The sequence below is a fragment of the Hydra vulgaris genome, chromosome 07, assembly GCF_038396675.1.
Source record: "Hydra vulgaris chromosome 07, alternate assembly HydraT2T_AEP".
In the NCBI taxonomy this organism is placed as follows: Eukaryota; Metazoa; Cnidaria; class Hydrozoa; order Anthoathecata; family Hydridae; genus Hydra; species Hydra vulgaris.
In genome coordinates, this window is record NC_088926.1 from 5210001 (window position 1) to 5230211 (window position 20211).

At 27.3% G+C, this 20211-nt stretch overlaps 1 protein-coding gene across 2 annotated transcripts in view; it reads left to right on the forward strand.

Annotated features, from left to right (window-relative positions):
* LOC100214586 (lysine-specific demethylase 5A) overlaps window positions 1-20211 on the forward strand; it is a 40674-nt gene that overhangs the window by 9867 nt on the left and 10596 nt on the right. The window contains exons 7-20 of one of the 2 annotated variants that reach the window (XM_065800862.1): window positions 1665-1746; window positions 1831-1958; window positions 2097-2261; window positions 5501-5620; window positions 5723-5875; window positions 5948-6040; window positions 6356-6444; window positions 7136-7418; window positions 8999-9193; window positions 14269-14383; window positions 16042-16108; window positions 16197-16321; window positions 16428-16578; window positions 16708-16972. In XM_065800862.1, the coding sequence (XP_065656934.1) occupies window positions 1665-1746; window positions 1831-1958; window positions 2097-2261; window positions 5501-5620; window positions 5723-5875; window positions 5948-6040; window positions 6356-6444; window positions 7136-7418; window positions 8999-9193; window positions 14269-14383; window positions 16042-16108; window positions 16197-16321; window positions 16428-16578; window positions 16708-16972 (2031 nt within the window). The remainder of the gene's footprint in view (window positions 1-1664; window positions 1747-1830; window positions 1959-2096; window positions 2262-5500; window positions 5621-5722; window positions 5876-5947; window positions 6041-6355; window positions 6445-7135; window positions 7419-8998; window positions 9194-14268; window positions 14384-16041; window positions 16109-16196; window positions 16322-16427; window positions 16579-16707; window positions 16973-20211) is intronic. The other variant, XM_065800863.1, reaches the window with a different exon arrangement.

The window sequence follows — 20211 nt, forward strand, 5'->3', positions numbered from 1 at the left end:
ATGTATGTTTATCAGGGTCATAGCCTGCATGATGGCACCGTGTATATTGGGGAATTCCCAATTGGGTTAAAATTCCCAAAGATTAAAAAAATATATTTTTAATTGAAAACAAGTTTTTTTTTTCACCATCTTTGCTTCCAACAAGGCTGCAAGCAACCACTATAAGAGTTGTGAGTTACTGGAAGAGAAAAGATGAAGTTTATAGAGCAAGATAATGATTGGCAGAGGACTTAAAAGATTGCAAATTAAATAAATCAGGAAAGCAAAATGAAGGAAGCGAATTCCAGAGAAATGATGTTCAACGAAAAAAACTAGGAGAGAGTTTTTGGAGCACTTAGGAATTGTCACAGAAAAAAGGATGAGACTTAATTCAATGACAAGTAACAAGAATAGAAGTTTTTGTTTTTTTTAAACAGATTTGTTTCCAATAAGGTTGCAAGCAACCACTAATTAAAGTTAGAAGTTACTGGAAGAGAAAAGATTAAGATAGTAGAGCAAGATAACGTTTGACATACGATTTAAAAGATTGCAAATTATATGAATTAGGAAAGATGAAGGAAGCGAGTTCTAAAAAACTGATGTTAGGTGATGTCATGTTTTAACTTGATGAAGTTAAAAGTTGAATGGTATTAAATCATGTGTAGATGGTAATATGTTACTACTTCATTAAAATAGTGTTAAAAAAAAATTAACTACCTCATCATAATGCATTTTAAAAATATCTATAGAGTTGTTTAAATATTATCAAACAAAAAAGTTTGTAACATAAAGTTGCTTTTTGTGTACCTAAAATAATCTTTTCCCGACACCTTATAAAAAGGCCTCGTATATGTGTATATATATATATATATATATATATATATATATATATATATATATATATATATATATATATATATATATATATATATATATGCTATCTACTATAGTGTATAGATGGTTTTTTCAGAAAACAAAGAAAGAAAATTATTTCTGCCCCAACAAAAACCCTCAGTTGGTTTAGCAGCAACTCCATCGTATGTTTTCCTTAAGTCAGTTTATGTATGTACTGAAGCTTTAATTGTTAAAGCAAAATCAGGATATCACTAATCAATGGAGTATCAGCTAAATAAAATAAATTAATAAAAAACAAAACAAAAAGAAAACAGCCACAATATAAAATAATAGCATATCTAAATTCAACAAATACAGACCTTGATTGTCTGAGGTCAATTTTTTGTTGACCTCATTTCCATGTTATTGTAGTTAGTGTTAATAATGTTGTTTCAGTGCGATGTTTATGACATTTTATACAAGGTTCAGTTTGCAATGATGTTTGTGTATATAGATATATATTCATAGATATATAGACACTAACAAGCACACACATTTTTTGTCTTGTGTCTACCAAGTGTATTGGTATGAATTGAGCAGTTCTTTGTGTAAAAATAAAACACTTTTTTGAATGGGAAAGTAAAAAAAATTTATTCAAAGTATTGGCCGTTGCTTTCTTCATATTTTGACCACCTCTCTGAAAATTTGTGGATACTACGCCAATAGAAAAGTTTGTCTTTTGAAGCAAACCAATCAGGCACCTAATTTTTAATTTTTTTTTATAGATACATATACTATACTATGTATGATAAAATTATATTTCAAGTCATTTAATAAATTTGTTTCTTAAGGTAAATTTTGAGACAAACACAGAGTTGAAAAAACTACAATTTTTGGCTCCAGGTCCCAAAATTGCTGGTACAAAGCCTGCAGGTTAGTGTAAAATAAATTTATTTTGCTTTCATTAAATACGATTTCTTAATTATAAGTGTAAAATGCTAAACCTAATTACACTAGGACGGACTAAACGTCGTAACAAAAAGTATGAAGATCATTTTGTTGATGATAGTGAACTCTCTGCAATTCAAGGCCAAAATCATAGCTTTGGCAATGATAAAAACATTTTTAGTGTTGTTGCATCATGGGTAAACTTATATTATATAAACTTTTATCATGTAAAGTTAAAAAACTTTTTTTATATAGCTTATAAAAGTAGTTTAAATTGAATAAGTGTAAATTTATTAAAGTAAAAATAACTTTTAGAATCATCTTTTTTATTTCAGCAGGGTGTTCAAGACTACAGATGCAATGTATGTGAATTTGGAGATGAAGAACATTGTATGCTTTTGTGTGATTCATGTGATTCTTCATATCACTCATTTTGTTTGATCCCTCCTCTTCAAAGTGTACCCCCTGGTGATTGGAGGTGCCCAAAATGCGTGGCCAAGGTATCTGAAAGGTTTACAATTAATAACTTAGACATAATCCTTTTTAAACACATTTTGTAAATAAGTTTTTAAAAAGAATTTTTATAGTTATAACTTATATTAGGAATGATTGAACAAAATTTATAGTTTAATCATTTCTAAGAAGTTGTTTGAACTTAACCTAATGAGCAAAAAATATTTCCAGATGTTTTTTGAAAATTTTTGATGTATTGTTCTTTTTCTTTTATTATAGTATTCAGTTTCCAAAGGCTGCAGATCTACAGCAAACTTTTTTTTTTTAACTTTAGTTAAAACTATCAACCCTTTAACTTTAAAAAGTGAGCCTTGACAAGCAAGGCTGTTACACATAGCAACAAGTTGATTTTTATTAAAACTATAGTTTATTTACCCAGAAGAAAAACTGGAGGCTTAACTCACAACTTAATATAAGAGTTATTATTATTGGCTATTTATAAAACAAAAATCAATATTCTTTTTATAGATTAACAAGATCCAGAGGAATTTAGAAAGTGGCTATCAGCCTTTCTAAGAAATCCTGATACAAATATACTGTTAGACATGTTAATAACAACATAAAAGACGTCATAATTTTAAAAAAACTTATTGTTTTATGGTAAATAACCAATAAGTTTTCTGTTTTTCATTACCTAAAGTCTACATGTGTTGGAAAGGTAATAGATGATGAACTTAACTTTTTTTCCCATTAGATTCTTTGCATTACAATGATTTAATTTTTATTAAAAATCGAATCATTGTAAAAAAATATTAAAAAAAAAAATATTAAAAAAAAAATTTACTCAAATTAATAATTTATGAGTACAAGCAAAAATTTGTTTTCAATCAACTTTTAGTGCTCTCTGTCAAAGTAAGCTTGTTCAGATTTCTTATTTGTTCTATTAAATCTTAGAAAACCATTCAAAAATAATTTATTACTTGCTCTCTTTTTATATATATATTTTTTTTAAATTTAAGAAACAAGGCGTACCATTGTGCTTATGCTATTTAATGCGGTAATGCGAAATGCAGTAATGGTGTAGTGGTAGAGCACTCACCTCACAAGCGAGAAGATCCGAGTTTGATTTAAGAAGTTTGTAAAAACTATTTAAAAGTTATTGAAAATAGAATCTTTTCAATATTCCTTGAATCAAAGTTTCACAATTTCTTTTTTTTTTTTCTTTTTTTTTGATGGCTGTGCAGGGTAGTAGAATCACTGTAAAGGTTTTTAAAATTTATGTTTTTATGTTGAAGATCTTTCTGATTGTTGATTTTTTTTTTTTTTGCAATAAACTTAGGCAAATTGTTATGCGATGAAATAGATATCTATGAAAAAATGTCTCCACTGCTAGCCTACAGAATCCAACCAGAGGCAAATACTGTTGGTTTTTTTTATAAAAAAGTTTTGAAATAATTTATGCTGTAGTGGTGTAGTGTTAGAGTGCTCGCTTCATAAGTGAGAGGTTCCAAGTTTGATTCTCACCACATCCCTGGTAGTACTGCGCTCAATTTGTTTCTCTGCACAGCAGCCTTGTTTGTCAAGGTTCATGTTTTGGAGTTATAGAGTTGAAAGAGGCTTATAACCACAAGTAGCCTCCTCATCTGTAGTGGCCTTCTTTGCCTTGGGGGGAGCTAAATTACAACAACAAAAAAAAGTTAAAGGGAACCCAAAACTCCGAGACATGTTGTGTTCATATTTAAGAGAATGATAAAAAAAAATGTTTGGGCTAAATTTTTTTGATTAAAACAAAAGAATGAATGCATACCAAGTAAAACTAATTTTTTTATTTGAGTTGAAGATCGCCTTGTCCGTTTTGTTGTAGGCTAAAAAGTCAGCATAATATATGCTGCAATCTACAGACTTGATAATTTATTCAAGCCCGTTTTATTTCTAAGAGTTTCAGTACATGACGACATTAACTTTTTTTGTTTATGTAAAAAATTGGTTATGTAACAAACAAAATCAATAACGTCATGTACTTAAATTTAATTTAGGTTTAGGAGTGATACTTAATACAATGAAGCTAAAAACGGCTTCATTGACAAAGAAGCTGTGTTTTTTGTTACAAAAAACACAGCTTTTGGTAAGAAAAAGTTAAAATCATTTAACAGTTAATGGATAACTGTTCCACCAGAAAACCCTTAAGTATCAAAACTTTAAGTAGTATAATAATTTGTTGATAGCTGAACAAGCCTACTTATCCATTATTCTGGCAAAACACAGTAGATCTGGAAAACTTATATATTTATTATTTATTCTGTTCTAATATTATACTGTATCATTTTTTTGTGCATATATCTTTTTTGAATCTTTTAGAGCCACTATATCACAAACTAATGTTAATATCATAAAAAATTAATATTGATGTTAAAAGTTGAAATGGTATTAAATCATGTGTTTAATAAAATAGAGTTTCTTGCTATTAAAGAAAAGAATTTTTCAAGTTTATTTTTGAAGGTGTTAGCACTGTTTAGTTTTTAGTGTGTTTATACTGACAAGTTGTGGTGTTGACACTGTTGTGGTTCTATGATATGTATAAAAAAACATATTTGCATTTGTCTTTTTTTAAAGCTTATAGATCATGTGTTGGCAACTATAACTAGCCTTGTTGAGTACTCTGTTCATGTCAGTTTGTAATCATAAGTGGTAAGCTTTTTGATAGTTAAAATAAGTTTAGCTTCATCAACATAATGTTTGCAATGGTGTATCATTAGACTAGGCATGTTATTGAGGAAAATAAGGTAAAGATCTGGTCCTAATAGATAAACCCTGAGGCACATCACTAAGAATGGTGAGCCAAATTATTATTTTTTGAGAGCAGCAAGATCCAAGTAGTTTTTTGAAACCAAGCGACATTTTATGTAAATTTCTTTTGTTGTGTACTATTTATTGCACTGAATTTTAGACTTAGCTTGTTTACAATCCTTGTCTTCTTACTTGTACTTCTACCTTGTCTAATAACTGACAAAAAAAAAACATTTTTCACATTTCTTGTTTTGTTTTTTTTATTTACAAAATTAAGTATAAATATTAAAGTATATGGAATAAGAAATATATTTACGTATATTCAATAGAAAGTATATCTAAGTATATTTTAAAAGAAATATATTTAAGATATTGAATAAAGATTTTTAATTATTGTTACCAAATTTGTTACTCTCTCAATCCCAAAGCTCTAAAGTACAAACTTTGCCAATCAAAATATACAAAAGCCAAAATAGCAAAATTGTTTCTTTTTTCATAGGAGTGTAGTAAACCTACAGAAGCCTTTGGTTTCGAACAGGCCAAAAAGGTTTACTCATTGCAGAGTTTTGGTGAAATGGCTGATAAATTTAAAGAAGACTATTTCTCAATGTCACCCCATGTAACTTTTTATTTCACTATTTTTTTAATGCTTTTTTTGTTTTTTTAGTTAACTAAACATCTTAAACTTTCGAATATTTGTAAAAAGCATGGTTTTTTGTAGGAAGTTCCATTACATGTTGTTGAAAAAGAATTTTGGAGACTTGTGCACTCCATTGATGAAAATCTTTGTGTGGAATATGGAGCCGATCTGCATACAAAAGATCTCGGATCTGGATTTCCTTTGGCTAATAATACAGATAATCCTGAAGATCAAGTTTGTTTATTTTTTATTTTTTTTATAGTCTTTTTAAATTTAAAAAAAATAATACTCTGTTATATTTCCTAGGTTTACATTGATTCTCCCTGGAATCTAAACAACTTAGCAAATAATGATAAATCTGTATTAAAGTTTATCACTCAGGATATCTCAGGAATGAAGGTAACCTGTTATATCTTATTTTTTATTTTATTTAAAAATCTATTTTATGATAAAAATACAATATTTGTTATAGGTGCAAATTTAAAATATCTATTCAATAAAAGTTAAAATTTACATTATATAACTTTAATTTATAACTTAATTTATAGAACAATATATACAGTAATTATTAATTTATAGAATAATATATACAATAATTAACTAATATATACAATAAAATAAATAATATATACACAAAAATCAGTAATACACCTTAGTAGTATTTAGTTCTGGAATATAAATGTAATATATGTATACAAAAAATATTTTATACAGGTACCCTGGTTGTACATTGGCATGTGCTTTTCAAGCTTTTGTTGGCATACAGAAGATCATTGGAGTTATTCTATAAACTACTGTCATTGGTAAATATTAAATGATATTTTTTGCTAAGTGTATTAAAAAAATAACAAGTAGTTTAATTTAAACATTAATATTTTTCCCTCATTTATAAAATTTTATTTAAATATGTTTAAGTACTCCATCCCCATGGCAGCAGTGTGGCAATGTTATCTTTGAGATAAAATAACATTGATAACAAAATAAAAATAACATTCCACAATATTGACAATGTTATTTTTGAGATATCGTCAACCAAGAATGAGGAGGCTGTATGTCCATTCTTTGTGTTACTGAGAAATTTGAGTTTTCAATTTTTGTATGTAAAGACTTTCTACCAGAAAGTCCTATTTCTGTTTTGCTCTCTACTGAGTACTACTGATTATTAAATTTTGTACTAAGTATTACTGATTATTAAATTTTTTCTAAAGTTCTATTATTTTTGAGACCAAATTTAATTAGACACCCACTCCACTCAATGGCAAATTTTTATTGATAATAAACGGAAAGAGCAAAAAATGTGGACATACAACCACTTGGTTTTCAGCTGACGATTTGTTAGCAGATTTTTACAAAATCATGATTATTTTTATGGCCTTCGTAAAAGTTTCGGTATTAAGAATGAACTTTAGTATATATTTTATGTTTATTGTAAAAAGTATAAACATAAAACTTGAATTTATTTTTTGTATATAACTGATTAATTTGTTATTTTAGGGGGGAGCCTAAAACGTGGTATGGTGTTCCTGCTAGTGAAGCTGAAAAACTAGAGAACTGTGTCAAAAGCATTGCTCCTGAATTATTTGAGAAAAATCCTGATTTATTTCATCACTTAGTGACCACTTGTTCACCAATGACACTAATGAATTATGGTGTTCCTGTATTTCGTACAGATCAACATGCTGGAGAATTTATTATTACTTTTCCTAGAGCATATCATGCTGGTTTTAACCAAGGCTACAATTGTGCAGAAGCTGTTAACTTTTGTCCAGCAGATTGGGTGAATATATTAATCTTTATTTAGAATATATAAATTTTTGATTTATTATTATTTTAAGTCTGATGTGTTTTCTGCAAATGCACAGGTTAGTTTTCTATAGCTTCATATTTAATGTTATTGAGGATTGCATATTATACGAGTTTGCAAATGTTCCTAAAGTTATTTTATGTTAAACACTTTCGGTTCATCTATCTCTTCCTCAGCATTTTACTCCATAAACTGATATGATTTTGTATTTTCAAACCACCGTACCACCAAGCAACCTTTTTGTTTTAATTTATGTTTAATTGCTTTAGTATCTTAAATATTGTGTTATGGACCTTACATCATGTGAACATCAGCTCTTGGAATTAGGAAAAATTAGGTCTGCAAAGAATTGCTGACCTAATACTGTTTTAGTTCATCACAACATTTCGAAACAGGGTTTGACAAATCAACAAACTGTAAATATTTAAAATAAAATTGAGAAAAAATAACAACACATAGTCAGCTGACTTTTTTTTCAAAACAAACATTTTACCATTTTTTTAGAAATTTAAATTAAACATTGGTTTTGGCTGATTTTATTTTAATTATTTAATTAAGAATTAATAAAATGTTAGTTTTTTTGTTTAGACATTCAAAATGTTTTTTTATTTAAAAATTGTTTTATTAAGGATTAGAATATAACATTTTTTTTTTTTGTATTAATTTATAATTTTATAACAATGTTTGTTTTATAGTTTTTATCTTAATTATTTAATTTAGAATTAAATTATAAATAAAATAATCAAAATGAAAACATATTCATTAAAAAAAAAATTAAAATGAACGTTTTATTTAATCAAATATGCATTCGTTTTAATGTTGTGTATCTTATATCCTGTTCATACTGACGATAAAACATGTTTTTATTTTTTATTTTTTTATTTATTCATCTTTGTATAAAGCTCTATAAAACAACAATAAAACAATACTGCAAGTTTGTTTTGTCAATATAAAAAGCTTGTGTTAAAATAAAGCAACCTCACCATGTTGTTTTATTGCTGTTTTATACAGTTTATATCATTAAAATCATAAAACACATTTAAAATCCAGTGTGAATCAGGGTATTAAATTCTAATTTATAAAAAGAAGTTGAAATACTGTTTCAAAAATCACTTATCCAAGACACATAAGAAAGATTTTGACAAAATAAGAATGTAATGTTAAAGAAAGAGATGAATATCTTGGAGGTTTAAAAACTGTTTTTCACTTTTTAAATAGCTTTAGTTAAGTTCATTTGACATCATCAAGTTTATAAAACATTGTAATCAATTCATTATGTACTTTGGACAAGCTATAGACAGGAGTTGATGTTTTCAGGTTAGCTTTTGAAATATAGCTGGAGGAAACAAATTTAGGGAGTATCAAATCTTTACTTTGTGAACCACATTCTTACATTGTTAAAAATTTTTTAATGTTTTAAATTGAAAAATAATTAAAGCTCAAAGTTATAAAAGTTGTGCTAAAAAAGATTTAACATTTTTTTAACATTATTTGTTTTGTTATCTTTTTAATGTTTTTTTTTTTAATTTTTTTAATTTTTGTTAAAAAAAAAGCTGTCCATTGGATTTGATTGCATTGAGCATTATCGAAAATTGCAAAGAGCAGTAGTGTTCTCTCATGAAGAACTTGTGTGTAAAATGGCATCTGTTCCAGAAGCTCTTGATCTTGACATTGCAAAAAAATTATATGAGAACCTGAAATTATTGGTTGACATCGAGTTGTCTGAGAGAGCAAGTCTTCATGAAAAGGTTTTTATGTTTTTTTTTTTTTGTAAAATTGTCTTGCTATTTTGTATTACTATTATGCTCTTAACTATACTACCAAGTGAGTGATTTCTAAAAAAAATCTAAAACTTAAACTAAAAATAACTATGATTTTCAAAAAAGATTTTGTAAAAAGTTTTTCAAAGTTTTAAAAGGATAAAATAAGTTTTTGATACAAAATCTTCTACTATTTAGATTAGTATTGATTTTGTTAATATAATAATATGCATAAATATATAATATATTATTATATTAAAATAATCATTGTGTCAACTTCAGTTAGCATGTCGATCAAATTAAATAGATTGTTGACTATTTGATCTGCTACAAGCCTAATTACTGCTTGCAGTTTGATTTTGACTCCTTTTTTTGTTTTCTGACTATACTAATTGCTATACCCCTGATTCTCTGTGATAAAACCATTAGTAGGCTTGGCCAGGAAGGTATGCAATTCCACGTCATAATATGACCACGCAAATACTATTTGATTTTGAAACCACGCCTTGACCACGCCTGTTAAATTGTTTTGAAAATTTGTATACATTTTATGCGCTGAAAAAAAATCTAAACTTAGCTATGAAGAAACTTAAAAAAGAACTTATTGTAAAAAAAGCAAATGAATCTTCGTAAAAAAAATAACAAAATATAAAATAAAAATTACTTAACTAAAACTAAAATAAAAAAAATTAAATTAGTTTTAAATAAACTAAATAATAAACTATAATGGTAAGATTATTTAAATTACATTTGTAATAAATAACTTCGAATCGTTTATCTTTACTAATGTTTTTATAATATAATATTATGCGAAACCCTTTTTAAACAAAGTAACAACTTACATCTAACGATTGTTCAATAAATGCGCACATTAAAAAGTTAAAAATAATATTCTTAACAATTCTTCGCAGTAACTTAAACAAAAGGAACAATAATTAAATTGTTTATTTCAAAAGTTGATATAATTTTTTTTTAAATTTAGGGGCAGTTTATATGGAAAGCAAGCTGGTTCGTTTGCCGAGCTAGCCCCTGTATTGAGATCTCGATGTCATCATTATTTTAACTTAATTTTTATTTGCGCTTATATGAACAAACAAGCTAGCCCGAATGGCGAGATCTTACTGTTTTTTGCCGAGATCTTGGCAAACGGGCTGGATATTTTCATATAATTTTCTTTTTTAAATTAGTACGATTGCTTTTTTTTTTTGATATTTTTTAATTTAAAAGCTTCTGTGCATTATTGTTACAAGTGCCAACTTCAACGTACTTAAAATTTTAATTGTTTTGGCTTTATAATTTGCAAATATCCCTATTTCAATTTTATTATTTGCAGCTATAATTATAATGCTGGTAACTCTCAATCAAAATGACCGATTATATTGATAAAACAAAAAGAAAAAAGTTTAAATGGGATCATAGTATGGTAGAAAACTTTATAAATTGTAAAATCAGCTATAAAGCAAGAATTCTTTATAAAAACCTTGACTTTGATGCCAATAAAGTTGGTTTATATAGAGAAGTTCGCTTTTCTATGACAAATCTATAATAAAGATAAAGAATTGTATTTTGGGCCTGTTGCTGTTGATAATACAAATAAAAAGGACTCAAAAGAAGCAATAAAACAAGGGGTTAAACGAGTTCAAGAAAAATTAAAAGAAATTCAACAAAAATTTTCGAAAGCAGTTGTAAATGGCAGTCGAAGTGGAAGTGGTATAATGGTGTTTGAGTTTTATGATCAGCTCATTTCCCTGTGGGGTGGTCCAGCCAATATTGAACCACTTAGATATGGTGTAAAATTTTATTGAAACCAAGGAGACTCATTTATTAAATGATCAAGACTTAAAAAAGAAGTAGAGCCAGTCAACAACAATGATGCAGCAAATTATTAAGACTATTACCCTTAAAAAAAGAAAAAATTGTACATCAAAACTCATTGACAACAAAAGAAACCACTTGGAACAAAATTTAAGTGCCGCCCAGCGTGACCAAAGACTTTTTAAACAAGCTCAAGACAATATTCAATTTAGAAAAGAAATAAATGGCATATATATATATATATATAAAAATTACCTCTGCATTATTTGAACAATGTTCGTATTCTTTCATACAGAATGGTGGTAATGGATAGGCTCAATCACCAATAAGATAATTAGGTACCATCTCTGCTTTTTTTGTTAGCTTTTGAAATGTTTGAGGACGAACAGCATTTCTTAACTTTATATTTATTGTTGAACTTGCAAACACTTTAGCATCGTGTACACTACCTGACCACATGCACTCAACATCCATAAAATAGCCTTCGTAGTCACACACAACTTGAACATTTAGAGAACATTTATGTTCCTTATAGCAAAAGAAATCTTGTGAGTTAATTAGTGGACGACAAATAGGAATATGGGTGCCATCGATGCATCCAAAGGCTTGTGTCATTCCAAATTTACTTTCAAACTCTGAAACTTTGTTTTGCATTTCAGCTTTATATCTTGGAAGAAATAGATATTTTGGTGCAAGACTTTGACATTGCCTTACAAACTGAAACTATAATGGCAGAAGCAGTGCATACTGCAATTCCAAAAGTGTTTGCAGTCATACCCAAAGATCCAGTATCTTTTAAGTAGTACAAAGTAATTGCTACCTTTTTATCTGCTGATAAAGCTCTAGAGTTAGGCAAAAAAGGATCAGGAGATAAATAAGGGCTTAACTCTGAAACCAAATACAGGAAAAGAAAATGTGAAAGCCTAAAAAATTTTTCCCACACATCGATGGGAGCTACACCAGTTATTATATTTTGCTGCCATAAAACAGTTTGTCCAGTTTTGAACCAGCAGGTACAATTTTTCTTTTTAGGCGCTTCTCTCTTGTTTGTTTTATCTTTTGAAATGATCTTGAGTGTTTATTAGGCTGGGGTGAAAATAAACCAAAGTGTGAATTTCATCACAACAAACCATACTTATTTGCCAATCCATGTATGAAACCAGAAGCATTTGTAAAAAATCAAAATGCTTTACTGGATGTGCCCCATTTTGACCCTTAAACATCAGACAGGTCCCTAATATTATAGAAAAAAAATTTCTTCAAAAGTATATCATGTTGGGTCTCAAATGAAGCAAAATTTTATAAAAATCATAAATCATAAATAATAATTATTTTGTATTTAGATAATTAGTTTACATGCGTAAAAACTGCCATTTTTTAACATTATTAAAAAAATCAATTTTTTTCACGGTGTTTTTGAGTCAATTTTTTTTTAGGGATGTTTTTATAAAACATGATTATTATTTTTGAAATTTTTATAAAACTTCGCTTCATTTGAGACCCAACATGACATACTTTTAGGGACCTGTCTGATGTTTAAGGGTCAAAATAGGGTGGTTTCCAGTGTGTTATTAATATTTTTAATATTTTTAATATTTTTTTGTTCATTTACAGTTAGATGCAACAAAATATTCTTTGATAGACCAAACTTTTATTCTCACCCCAGCCAAGTGCTTATGTAAAAGAATAATATTCAAAAAATTATTAACTTAAATTTTGTGAAGCTTATATAACACTATTAAGCTTTTAAGTTGCATTATTTGTGTTATAACAGATGTTAAACAAATTGTTAAAAGACGATGTATTTTATTGCACACAGCTGCCATCTTTAAAATTATTATTTTATTGATAAAAAGGCTAGCCTGGCTACAAAAAGCAAGACTGACCTCAATATCATTTTTTTTTTTGAGCAAGAGTTCACATATTCATATAAACGCAATTTTAAAATTGGCTCATTTTCCGGGCTAGCTCGGTAAACGAGCCAGTTCGCTTTCCATATAAACAGTCCCTTAAAGACAATTATAATAAAAATACATACTTCTATAAATATAAAAATATATATATTATTATTTTTATATAAAATCATTAGCTGATTTGTTACTTTATTTTAGGGCCATCAAGAAGGGGAAGTCAAAAGGGACAGTTTGTCGCTGGGCGACTGATATCCAAGGGGTGCCAAATGAAAAAAAGGTACCTTCTTTTCATTTGGTCCTTCATCTATAATTTAGGGAAATTTTAATAAGGGCACCAATCAGGGTTGCTGTCCTAGATGGTGTGACGGCTCATGGCGGCCCTGCTTTATTTAAATGTGTTTCAATAATATAAAAACATAAGTAAAGATCAAAGTTATTTACTTCAAACGGCTTTCAGAATAGTTTGTCTTTTTTTTCCTCTCAACAAAATCTTTCTACTTTTCGAGTGAATTAACTTTAATGGTTTTTATATAAAGTTTATTAAAGAGACCATCGCTGTTTAAAGTTGTCGCTTATAAAATTAAAATTTATTTAAATAATTTTATACTTTTTTAATATTAATTATAAAAAAATCTTATACAATTTAAAAATATAAATAAAGTTTTTATACAGCTTTCAATAATACTTTAATTAAAATCATCAGCTACTTTATTTAAAAGCGTTTTTGCTAATATAAAAATGTTAGTAAAGATAAACGTGTCAAAGTTATTTATTTTCAACGCAATTAATCAACTTTTTCAGCGCATTTGTTAAAAATCGTAATTAAATTGTCAAAAAAATATATATTATTTGTGTGGTCATATAAAGATTTAAAATCGCACACCTTCCTGGCCAAGCCTGATAAGGTTTTAGACTTGTCTTAAAACTATTTAAAAAATGTTATCTTAAACTTATAAAAATGTTGATGGCTTATTTTTGCTGATTTTTCTTTTAGTTGTGTCTTATAGTTTCTTTTAGTTGTGTCTTATATATATTTTCTTTTACTTGTGTCTTAATAGGGTAGGATCATTTTTTCTAGAACATTTTTTGAGTTTTTGTTTTGTGAAGAGAGTTGTGTTGTTGTTTTCTTGTTTTTATGACACTTTAAATGTATATACATTTTAAATTATCATGTTAGCCAAATAAATAGTTACAGTTAAATATAAAACTTAAATTTAAAATAAATAATTATTAAAAACAAAAAAAAAATTACAAACGAATAGTTCTGATAAATAATAAATACTTGTTTTAAGTTTGAAAATGGTTTTATTAAAATTTTAAATATTTTCATTTTAGGGTATAAAAGATAGCGAGTTTTGTCCTTATGAACTGATATCTGATGATGAACGCCAATGTGACTATTGCAAGTGTACATTATATTTTTCAGCTGTTGTGTGCTCTTGTGATAGTAGTAAGTGTTTCTAAAAAAATATTATTAAACAATATGAATTTATAAATTTATATATATTTGTTTATATATAATTGCATATATATTGTTGCATTGTGTGTAAGTATATGGGCATTTGTGTCTGTAAATTAGATGTATTCTATTTATAAATTAATCTAGGAGGATTATTAGTGTTCTAATTTTAAATCTGGGAAGGAAAACTACCAAAAAGTATTTTGGCTGATTTCATTAAAAAGTTTTTTCGCTTTAAATTGCTATTTGTGCGTGTTTTACTTAGTCTTTAACGTCTATCTCCAAAAATATTGTAAAGCTTATGGACTGCATTAAAAAACAACAAAAAACAACAAGTGATTTAAAATTTTGGAACTTATTTTTTTTAGCTTGGAGTTTCTAGTCATCATTTTACATATAGAATTCAAAATTTGATAGTTCCTGTACCTTAATTTCCAAATTAATTTTTAAATCATTCCCATGAATCTCTCAATGTTTTTGGTGCTTCTGAACACCAAAAACCAGGTATAAATTGATTTTGCAACATTTAAAGCCAGATTCTAAAATAGTTTTAAAGAAACCCATTTTTGACCTGTTGTTAGTTTAAGGGTGCACCTGCTTTTTTTTCAATCTCTTTAATTTTTATTATTTAAATAGTGTTAATATATTGTGTATAATAAATATACTACATACAAAATAAAAACCAATTTTAAGAAAATGTATATATTTTTTCATTTATGTTAGCTTTCACCACTTCTGCAGTTTAGGTGAATTTCTACAGTTAAATTTTTGTTGAGAACACGTATAATCTATTACATGCACACAGCTTTGTGTGTGCATTTAATAGATGTTTTTAATATATGCAAACTCTCACAAATTTGATATTATTTTATTGAATTAACCTTTTTACAAGTTTTCCTACTTATTTTTGTGTTTCAATTGCTATGGGAGGTGATATTTTTTTTCCTGGAGGGACTATTGTTGATGCTGTTTAAATTATTAATTGATATTGCACACAGTTGTTGATGTTGCATGCATTAACTGATAATGTTGTGTGTATCAGCGACTGATGCTGCCCACCTCAATTATTGGTGTTGTATACTTATATTGTCAAAAAAAGTTATGTTTAAACTAATTTTTTTATAATCTTTTCTTTTACTTGATATGAACTCTTCATCAAGTAACTTTATCGTCCTCTGTGCACTCAAAAACCAATCTTTTATATAAAAGTATGCTACTAAATTGCTTGCGGGTTTGCTTTTAAAAGTAATCTTTTAATTGAGCAAACTTTTAATTTTAAAAATCGGCTAATATTGCTTGTGAGTTAGTTATTCTTTTTTTTTTAATAGTATACTTTTTTCCTTTTTATAAATACATATTTTCAATTTTTAAAATTGGCTAAGATTGCTTGTGGGTTAATATTTTTTTTTAAATCTTTAAAAAATATAATCTTTTTTGTACTAAATAGTAGAAAATAAATTTTTTAATTTAAATTTTATAGTTCAGTAAACTAAAGATTGTATATTTTTATATAAACCTTGTGCAGACTTGTCAATCTTTACTGAACTATTAAATTTAAATTAAAAAGTTTATTTTCTACTTTTTAGTACAAAAAAGATTATATTTTTGAGCATATGTTTTTGCTATTATTTTTTTATATTTTGTATTAGAACGCTTATCTTGTCTAAAGCATCCAGATGAAATCTGTGTTTGCCAAAACATTAGAAAATTTATACGGTAGGAAAACTTGTTCTACTTTTTTGCACTGTTATGTTGTTTTGTAAATAAACAATTTTTTTTTTACTTTAATGCCTTTTTTTTTAAGGTATCGATATACTTTAAATGAACTACCAGAATTGTTGAGCAGTGTTAAAAAAAGGGCTGATTCTTTTGATAATTGGGAAAAACAAGTGCAAAAAATCTTGTCTTGTTCATCCCAAGATAGATATGGTATGTTTATTTTTAATTTATCTAAATTATAATCTAAATATGATAATCTAAATTAATCAAAAGTTTTTTTATGTTTTATAAAGTTTTTTATGATTTTTCTCAAAAGATGTCTCAGTTTTCAAAGAGCTAATCAACGAATCTGAACAAAACAATTATCCTGACTGCGAACTACTAGAACAACTAAAATCGACTGTTGTTGAAGCCGATCAGTGTTCACAAGTGGCTATCCAGTTTATTGCTAAAAAACACAAAACAAGGTAGAGCTTCCATATTATAGTTATTTCCAAAATTATCTTTAGCTTATTATTAACTATATATTTTTCTTTTTTTTAAAAAATAAGAGAAGATAAAGTGTGACGAAATTATTAATTTTAAAAATCTTTTAGAAAATCCAGCAGCATTGCATCATCATTGCAACCGCGTCTTACTTTGGAGGAACTCAATGACTTTGTTCTTCAAGTTAAAAATCTCCCATGTGTTATTAAAGAAGCAAAAGCAATTGATATACTTATGCAGCAAATTGAAAACTTTCAGCATGAAGCTCATCTTGTTTTGAATTCAGATAACTACAATGAGCAAAAGGTCTTAGAATTAATAGAGCATGGCAACTCAATGGATGTTGAGTTGCCAGAAATGAATGAGTTAAAGATGGTAAGTTGAAAAATTTGCTTCTTTATCTATATCTAAATTTTATCAGGTTATTATTTATCCATGGTGTTTCGGTAAAAGAATTTATTTTCTTCAGGTTCTTTGAATTTATTTCAATAATTTTTTTTTGTTTTTAGTTTATTGAAATATAACATTAAGTGCATTTTTGTTAAAGCATTTTAAAGATAAACTGTTTTTTCTGTTTACAACTAGATTTAAATACTTATTTTTTTTTGTCAAAAATATTTCACATTTGCATATATAAAATACTTTTTGAATTTTAAAGTGGGATAACCAAAGTTTAGATAATTTTATCAAAAACAATAAAAAAATATTATTAGAAAAAAAACTTGCTAAGTGCACATTTTTTATTTTTAGTTTTAAGATCTCTATTAGGCAGTAAAATCAAAAGTTATCATTTCACTTATTATTTTTGAAATTTTCATAAAGTTTTGTTTCATTTGAGATCCAACATGAAATACTTTTGAAAAACTGTTTTTTCATAGTATTAGGGACCCATCAGGGGCTATTTTAGAAGAAAAAAAAGGCGGTACCCCCCTGTCCTGTAGAAATTAAAAAAAAAGAAAGTCCTCAAATTTTAATTTCAGTGGTGCCCAAATATGGTTGATGCTGTCGAAAATGGTCTAGAGCCTCTGCCCATTAAATTTTCAAAGGTCTTCGCACACCTCAAGATAATTTCCTAGAGCATTGATAATTTTCTAGAGTATTTTTGATATAAATAGACAACTTAAGCATATCTAAGCTAAATGAATTCTAAAAAAAAATTATATTCACTGCACCCTACTAAATATACAAAGATATCATTGTGTGTATGTATGTGTGTGTATGCAGTGTTCCTACAGTCCTGGAAAGTCCTGGAGTTTTACTAGTGTCCTGGAAAATCCTGGAATTTTTCATTTTTTCTCTTAAATCCTGCAAAAGTCCTGCAATTTTTTAAATTCAAGGATTTAAATTTCAAAATTTTTAATCATTTTTTTAAGTAACATGGGTTACATAGTTAAAATGTTAAACTAAATTTTAAGAGGTTAAATTTTATAGTTCTGATTTATGAATATTATAATCAAGTATATTTTCCCTCTCACCAATATAAACATATTTTGATTAAGATGAATATTTTAAAATGCAAAGTATAGTACACAGTTGGTTGCTTCTACTTAATATATCTGTAAAAATGCTTGACATGATAAGAAATATATGATTGATTAAGAATTTTTCATATTTTTTATTTTTAACCTAGTTAAATGTTTTTAATTAGAAGTTCACGCCTCCTTCATAACAGATGTTGCAAAATATGCCCATAGGTGGGTTTAAACCACGGATACCTAGTTTCTAAGGCAAGCGTGCTACCACTGCGCTACGCTATTTTATGCTTTTGGTTTTGTGTTTTATTAGAAAGCTAAATTTATTTATGAAAATTTTAGTTTCTAGTAGTAATATGTTTTCCTTTGAAATAAACCATTTAAAAAGATATATAATAAAGTTTTTATTCTAGATCTTTTTAAATAGTTTATTTCAAAGGAAAAAATTAATTTTCCGAATTTTTTATAGCTAAATCCTGGAAAGTCCTGGAATTTTTTTTGGGGGGGAAATATCCTGTAAAAGTCCTAAAAAAATTTTGCGAAAATCCTGGCAAAGTAGAAAAATGGTCCTTGAAAGTCTTGGAATATTGATTTTTTTTTTCTGTGAGAACCCTAATATGTATGTATCTATATATATATATATATATATATATATATCTATATATATATATATATATATATATATATATATATATATATATATATATATATATATATATATATATATATATACACACACACATACATACATACATACATACATACATACATACAGTATCAAAAAAAATAATTGTACACTTATAAAAAAATCATAATTTTAAAGATTGCATCAAAAAAATGAGTTTTCTGTTAAAACATTAATAAGTTTTTTTTAGATAACTTATCAAGTATTGTTTTTAGAATTTATTTATGTATTGGTTAGTTAATTGCTTTTCAAACCTATTGAATTTTACACAATTGATCGAATGATGCATAAAATTGACTGCAAAAAAAAAAAAAAATCGTACAGTTCAAAACAATGTCAAATTGATCAAATTCCATGGAAATTAGTATTGAGTGGGGCCTCCTTTAGCCTTGATGGCCTCTACTAGATGATTTGGCATCGAGTTGATCATATTTTGGGTCTCTTCTGTTGTTATTTTTATCCCATGCGCTCATTATAGCTTCTTTCTAGTTTTCTTTGTGTCTAAATGCTCGGTTGTCAATTTTTCTAAAATATACCACAAATTTTCTATTGGATTCAAGTCTAGACTTTGAGATGGCCAGTCCAAAACATTGATGTTGTTTATGTCAAAGTATACCTTTGTTTTCTTAGCGGTATGTTTTGGATTGTTATCTTGCTGGAGTATGAAATTGGTTCCCATTCTCAATTTTTAAATATATGGTTGCAAGTTAGCTTTGAGAATTTCACAATACATTGAAGGATCCATTTTGTCATTATTAAATGTTAATTTCCCCACTTCTTTTCAGCTCATAGTAACCCAAACCATCACATTTCCTCCTCCATGCATTACACTACCTTGCAAACAACTCAGTTTATAAGTTTCTCACACTTTTTTCGTCACACTTTTTTGACTCTATTCGAGGAGATGAGATTGTATTTTGACTCATCTGACCACAAAATTTTTTTCCAATATGATAACAAGATTTTTAAGTACTTCGGTGCAAATTCCAATTGGCGTTTCTTTTGTTTAGAAGTCAAAAAAGGTTTATTTCGAACCACTCTACACTCTACCTCTATCCTTGTTTTCTTATACAATTTCTGATTGTTTGAGGAGTCACTGTAATGTTATGATCTTCTTGAATTTTTAAAGCTAATTTAGCTGCCGAAACAAATCTATTTTTCTTCACGCTAATGATGACATTAATGATATTTCGATCAATTAATAGCGATCAATTAATAGCGTTTTCGTCCTCTACCAGCCATGCTAACAACAGTTCCAATCAGATTATGCTTCTTAACAATGGAGAAAATGAAGTTATGCTTTGACACAAATAACATCAGTGTTTTGGAATGGCCATCTCAAAGTCCGGACTTGAATCCAATAGAAAATTTGTGGTATATTTTAGATAGAAAAATTGACAACCGAGCATTTAGGCACAAAGACAACTTGAAAGAAGCTATAATGAGGGCATGGGATA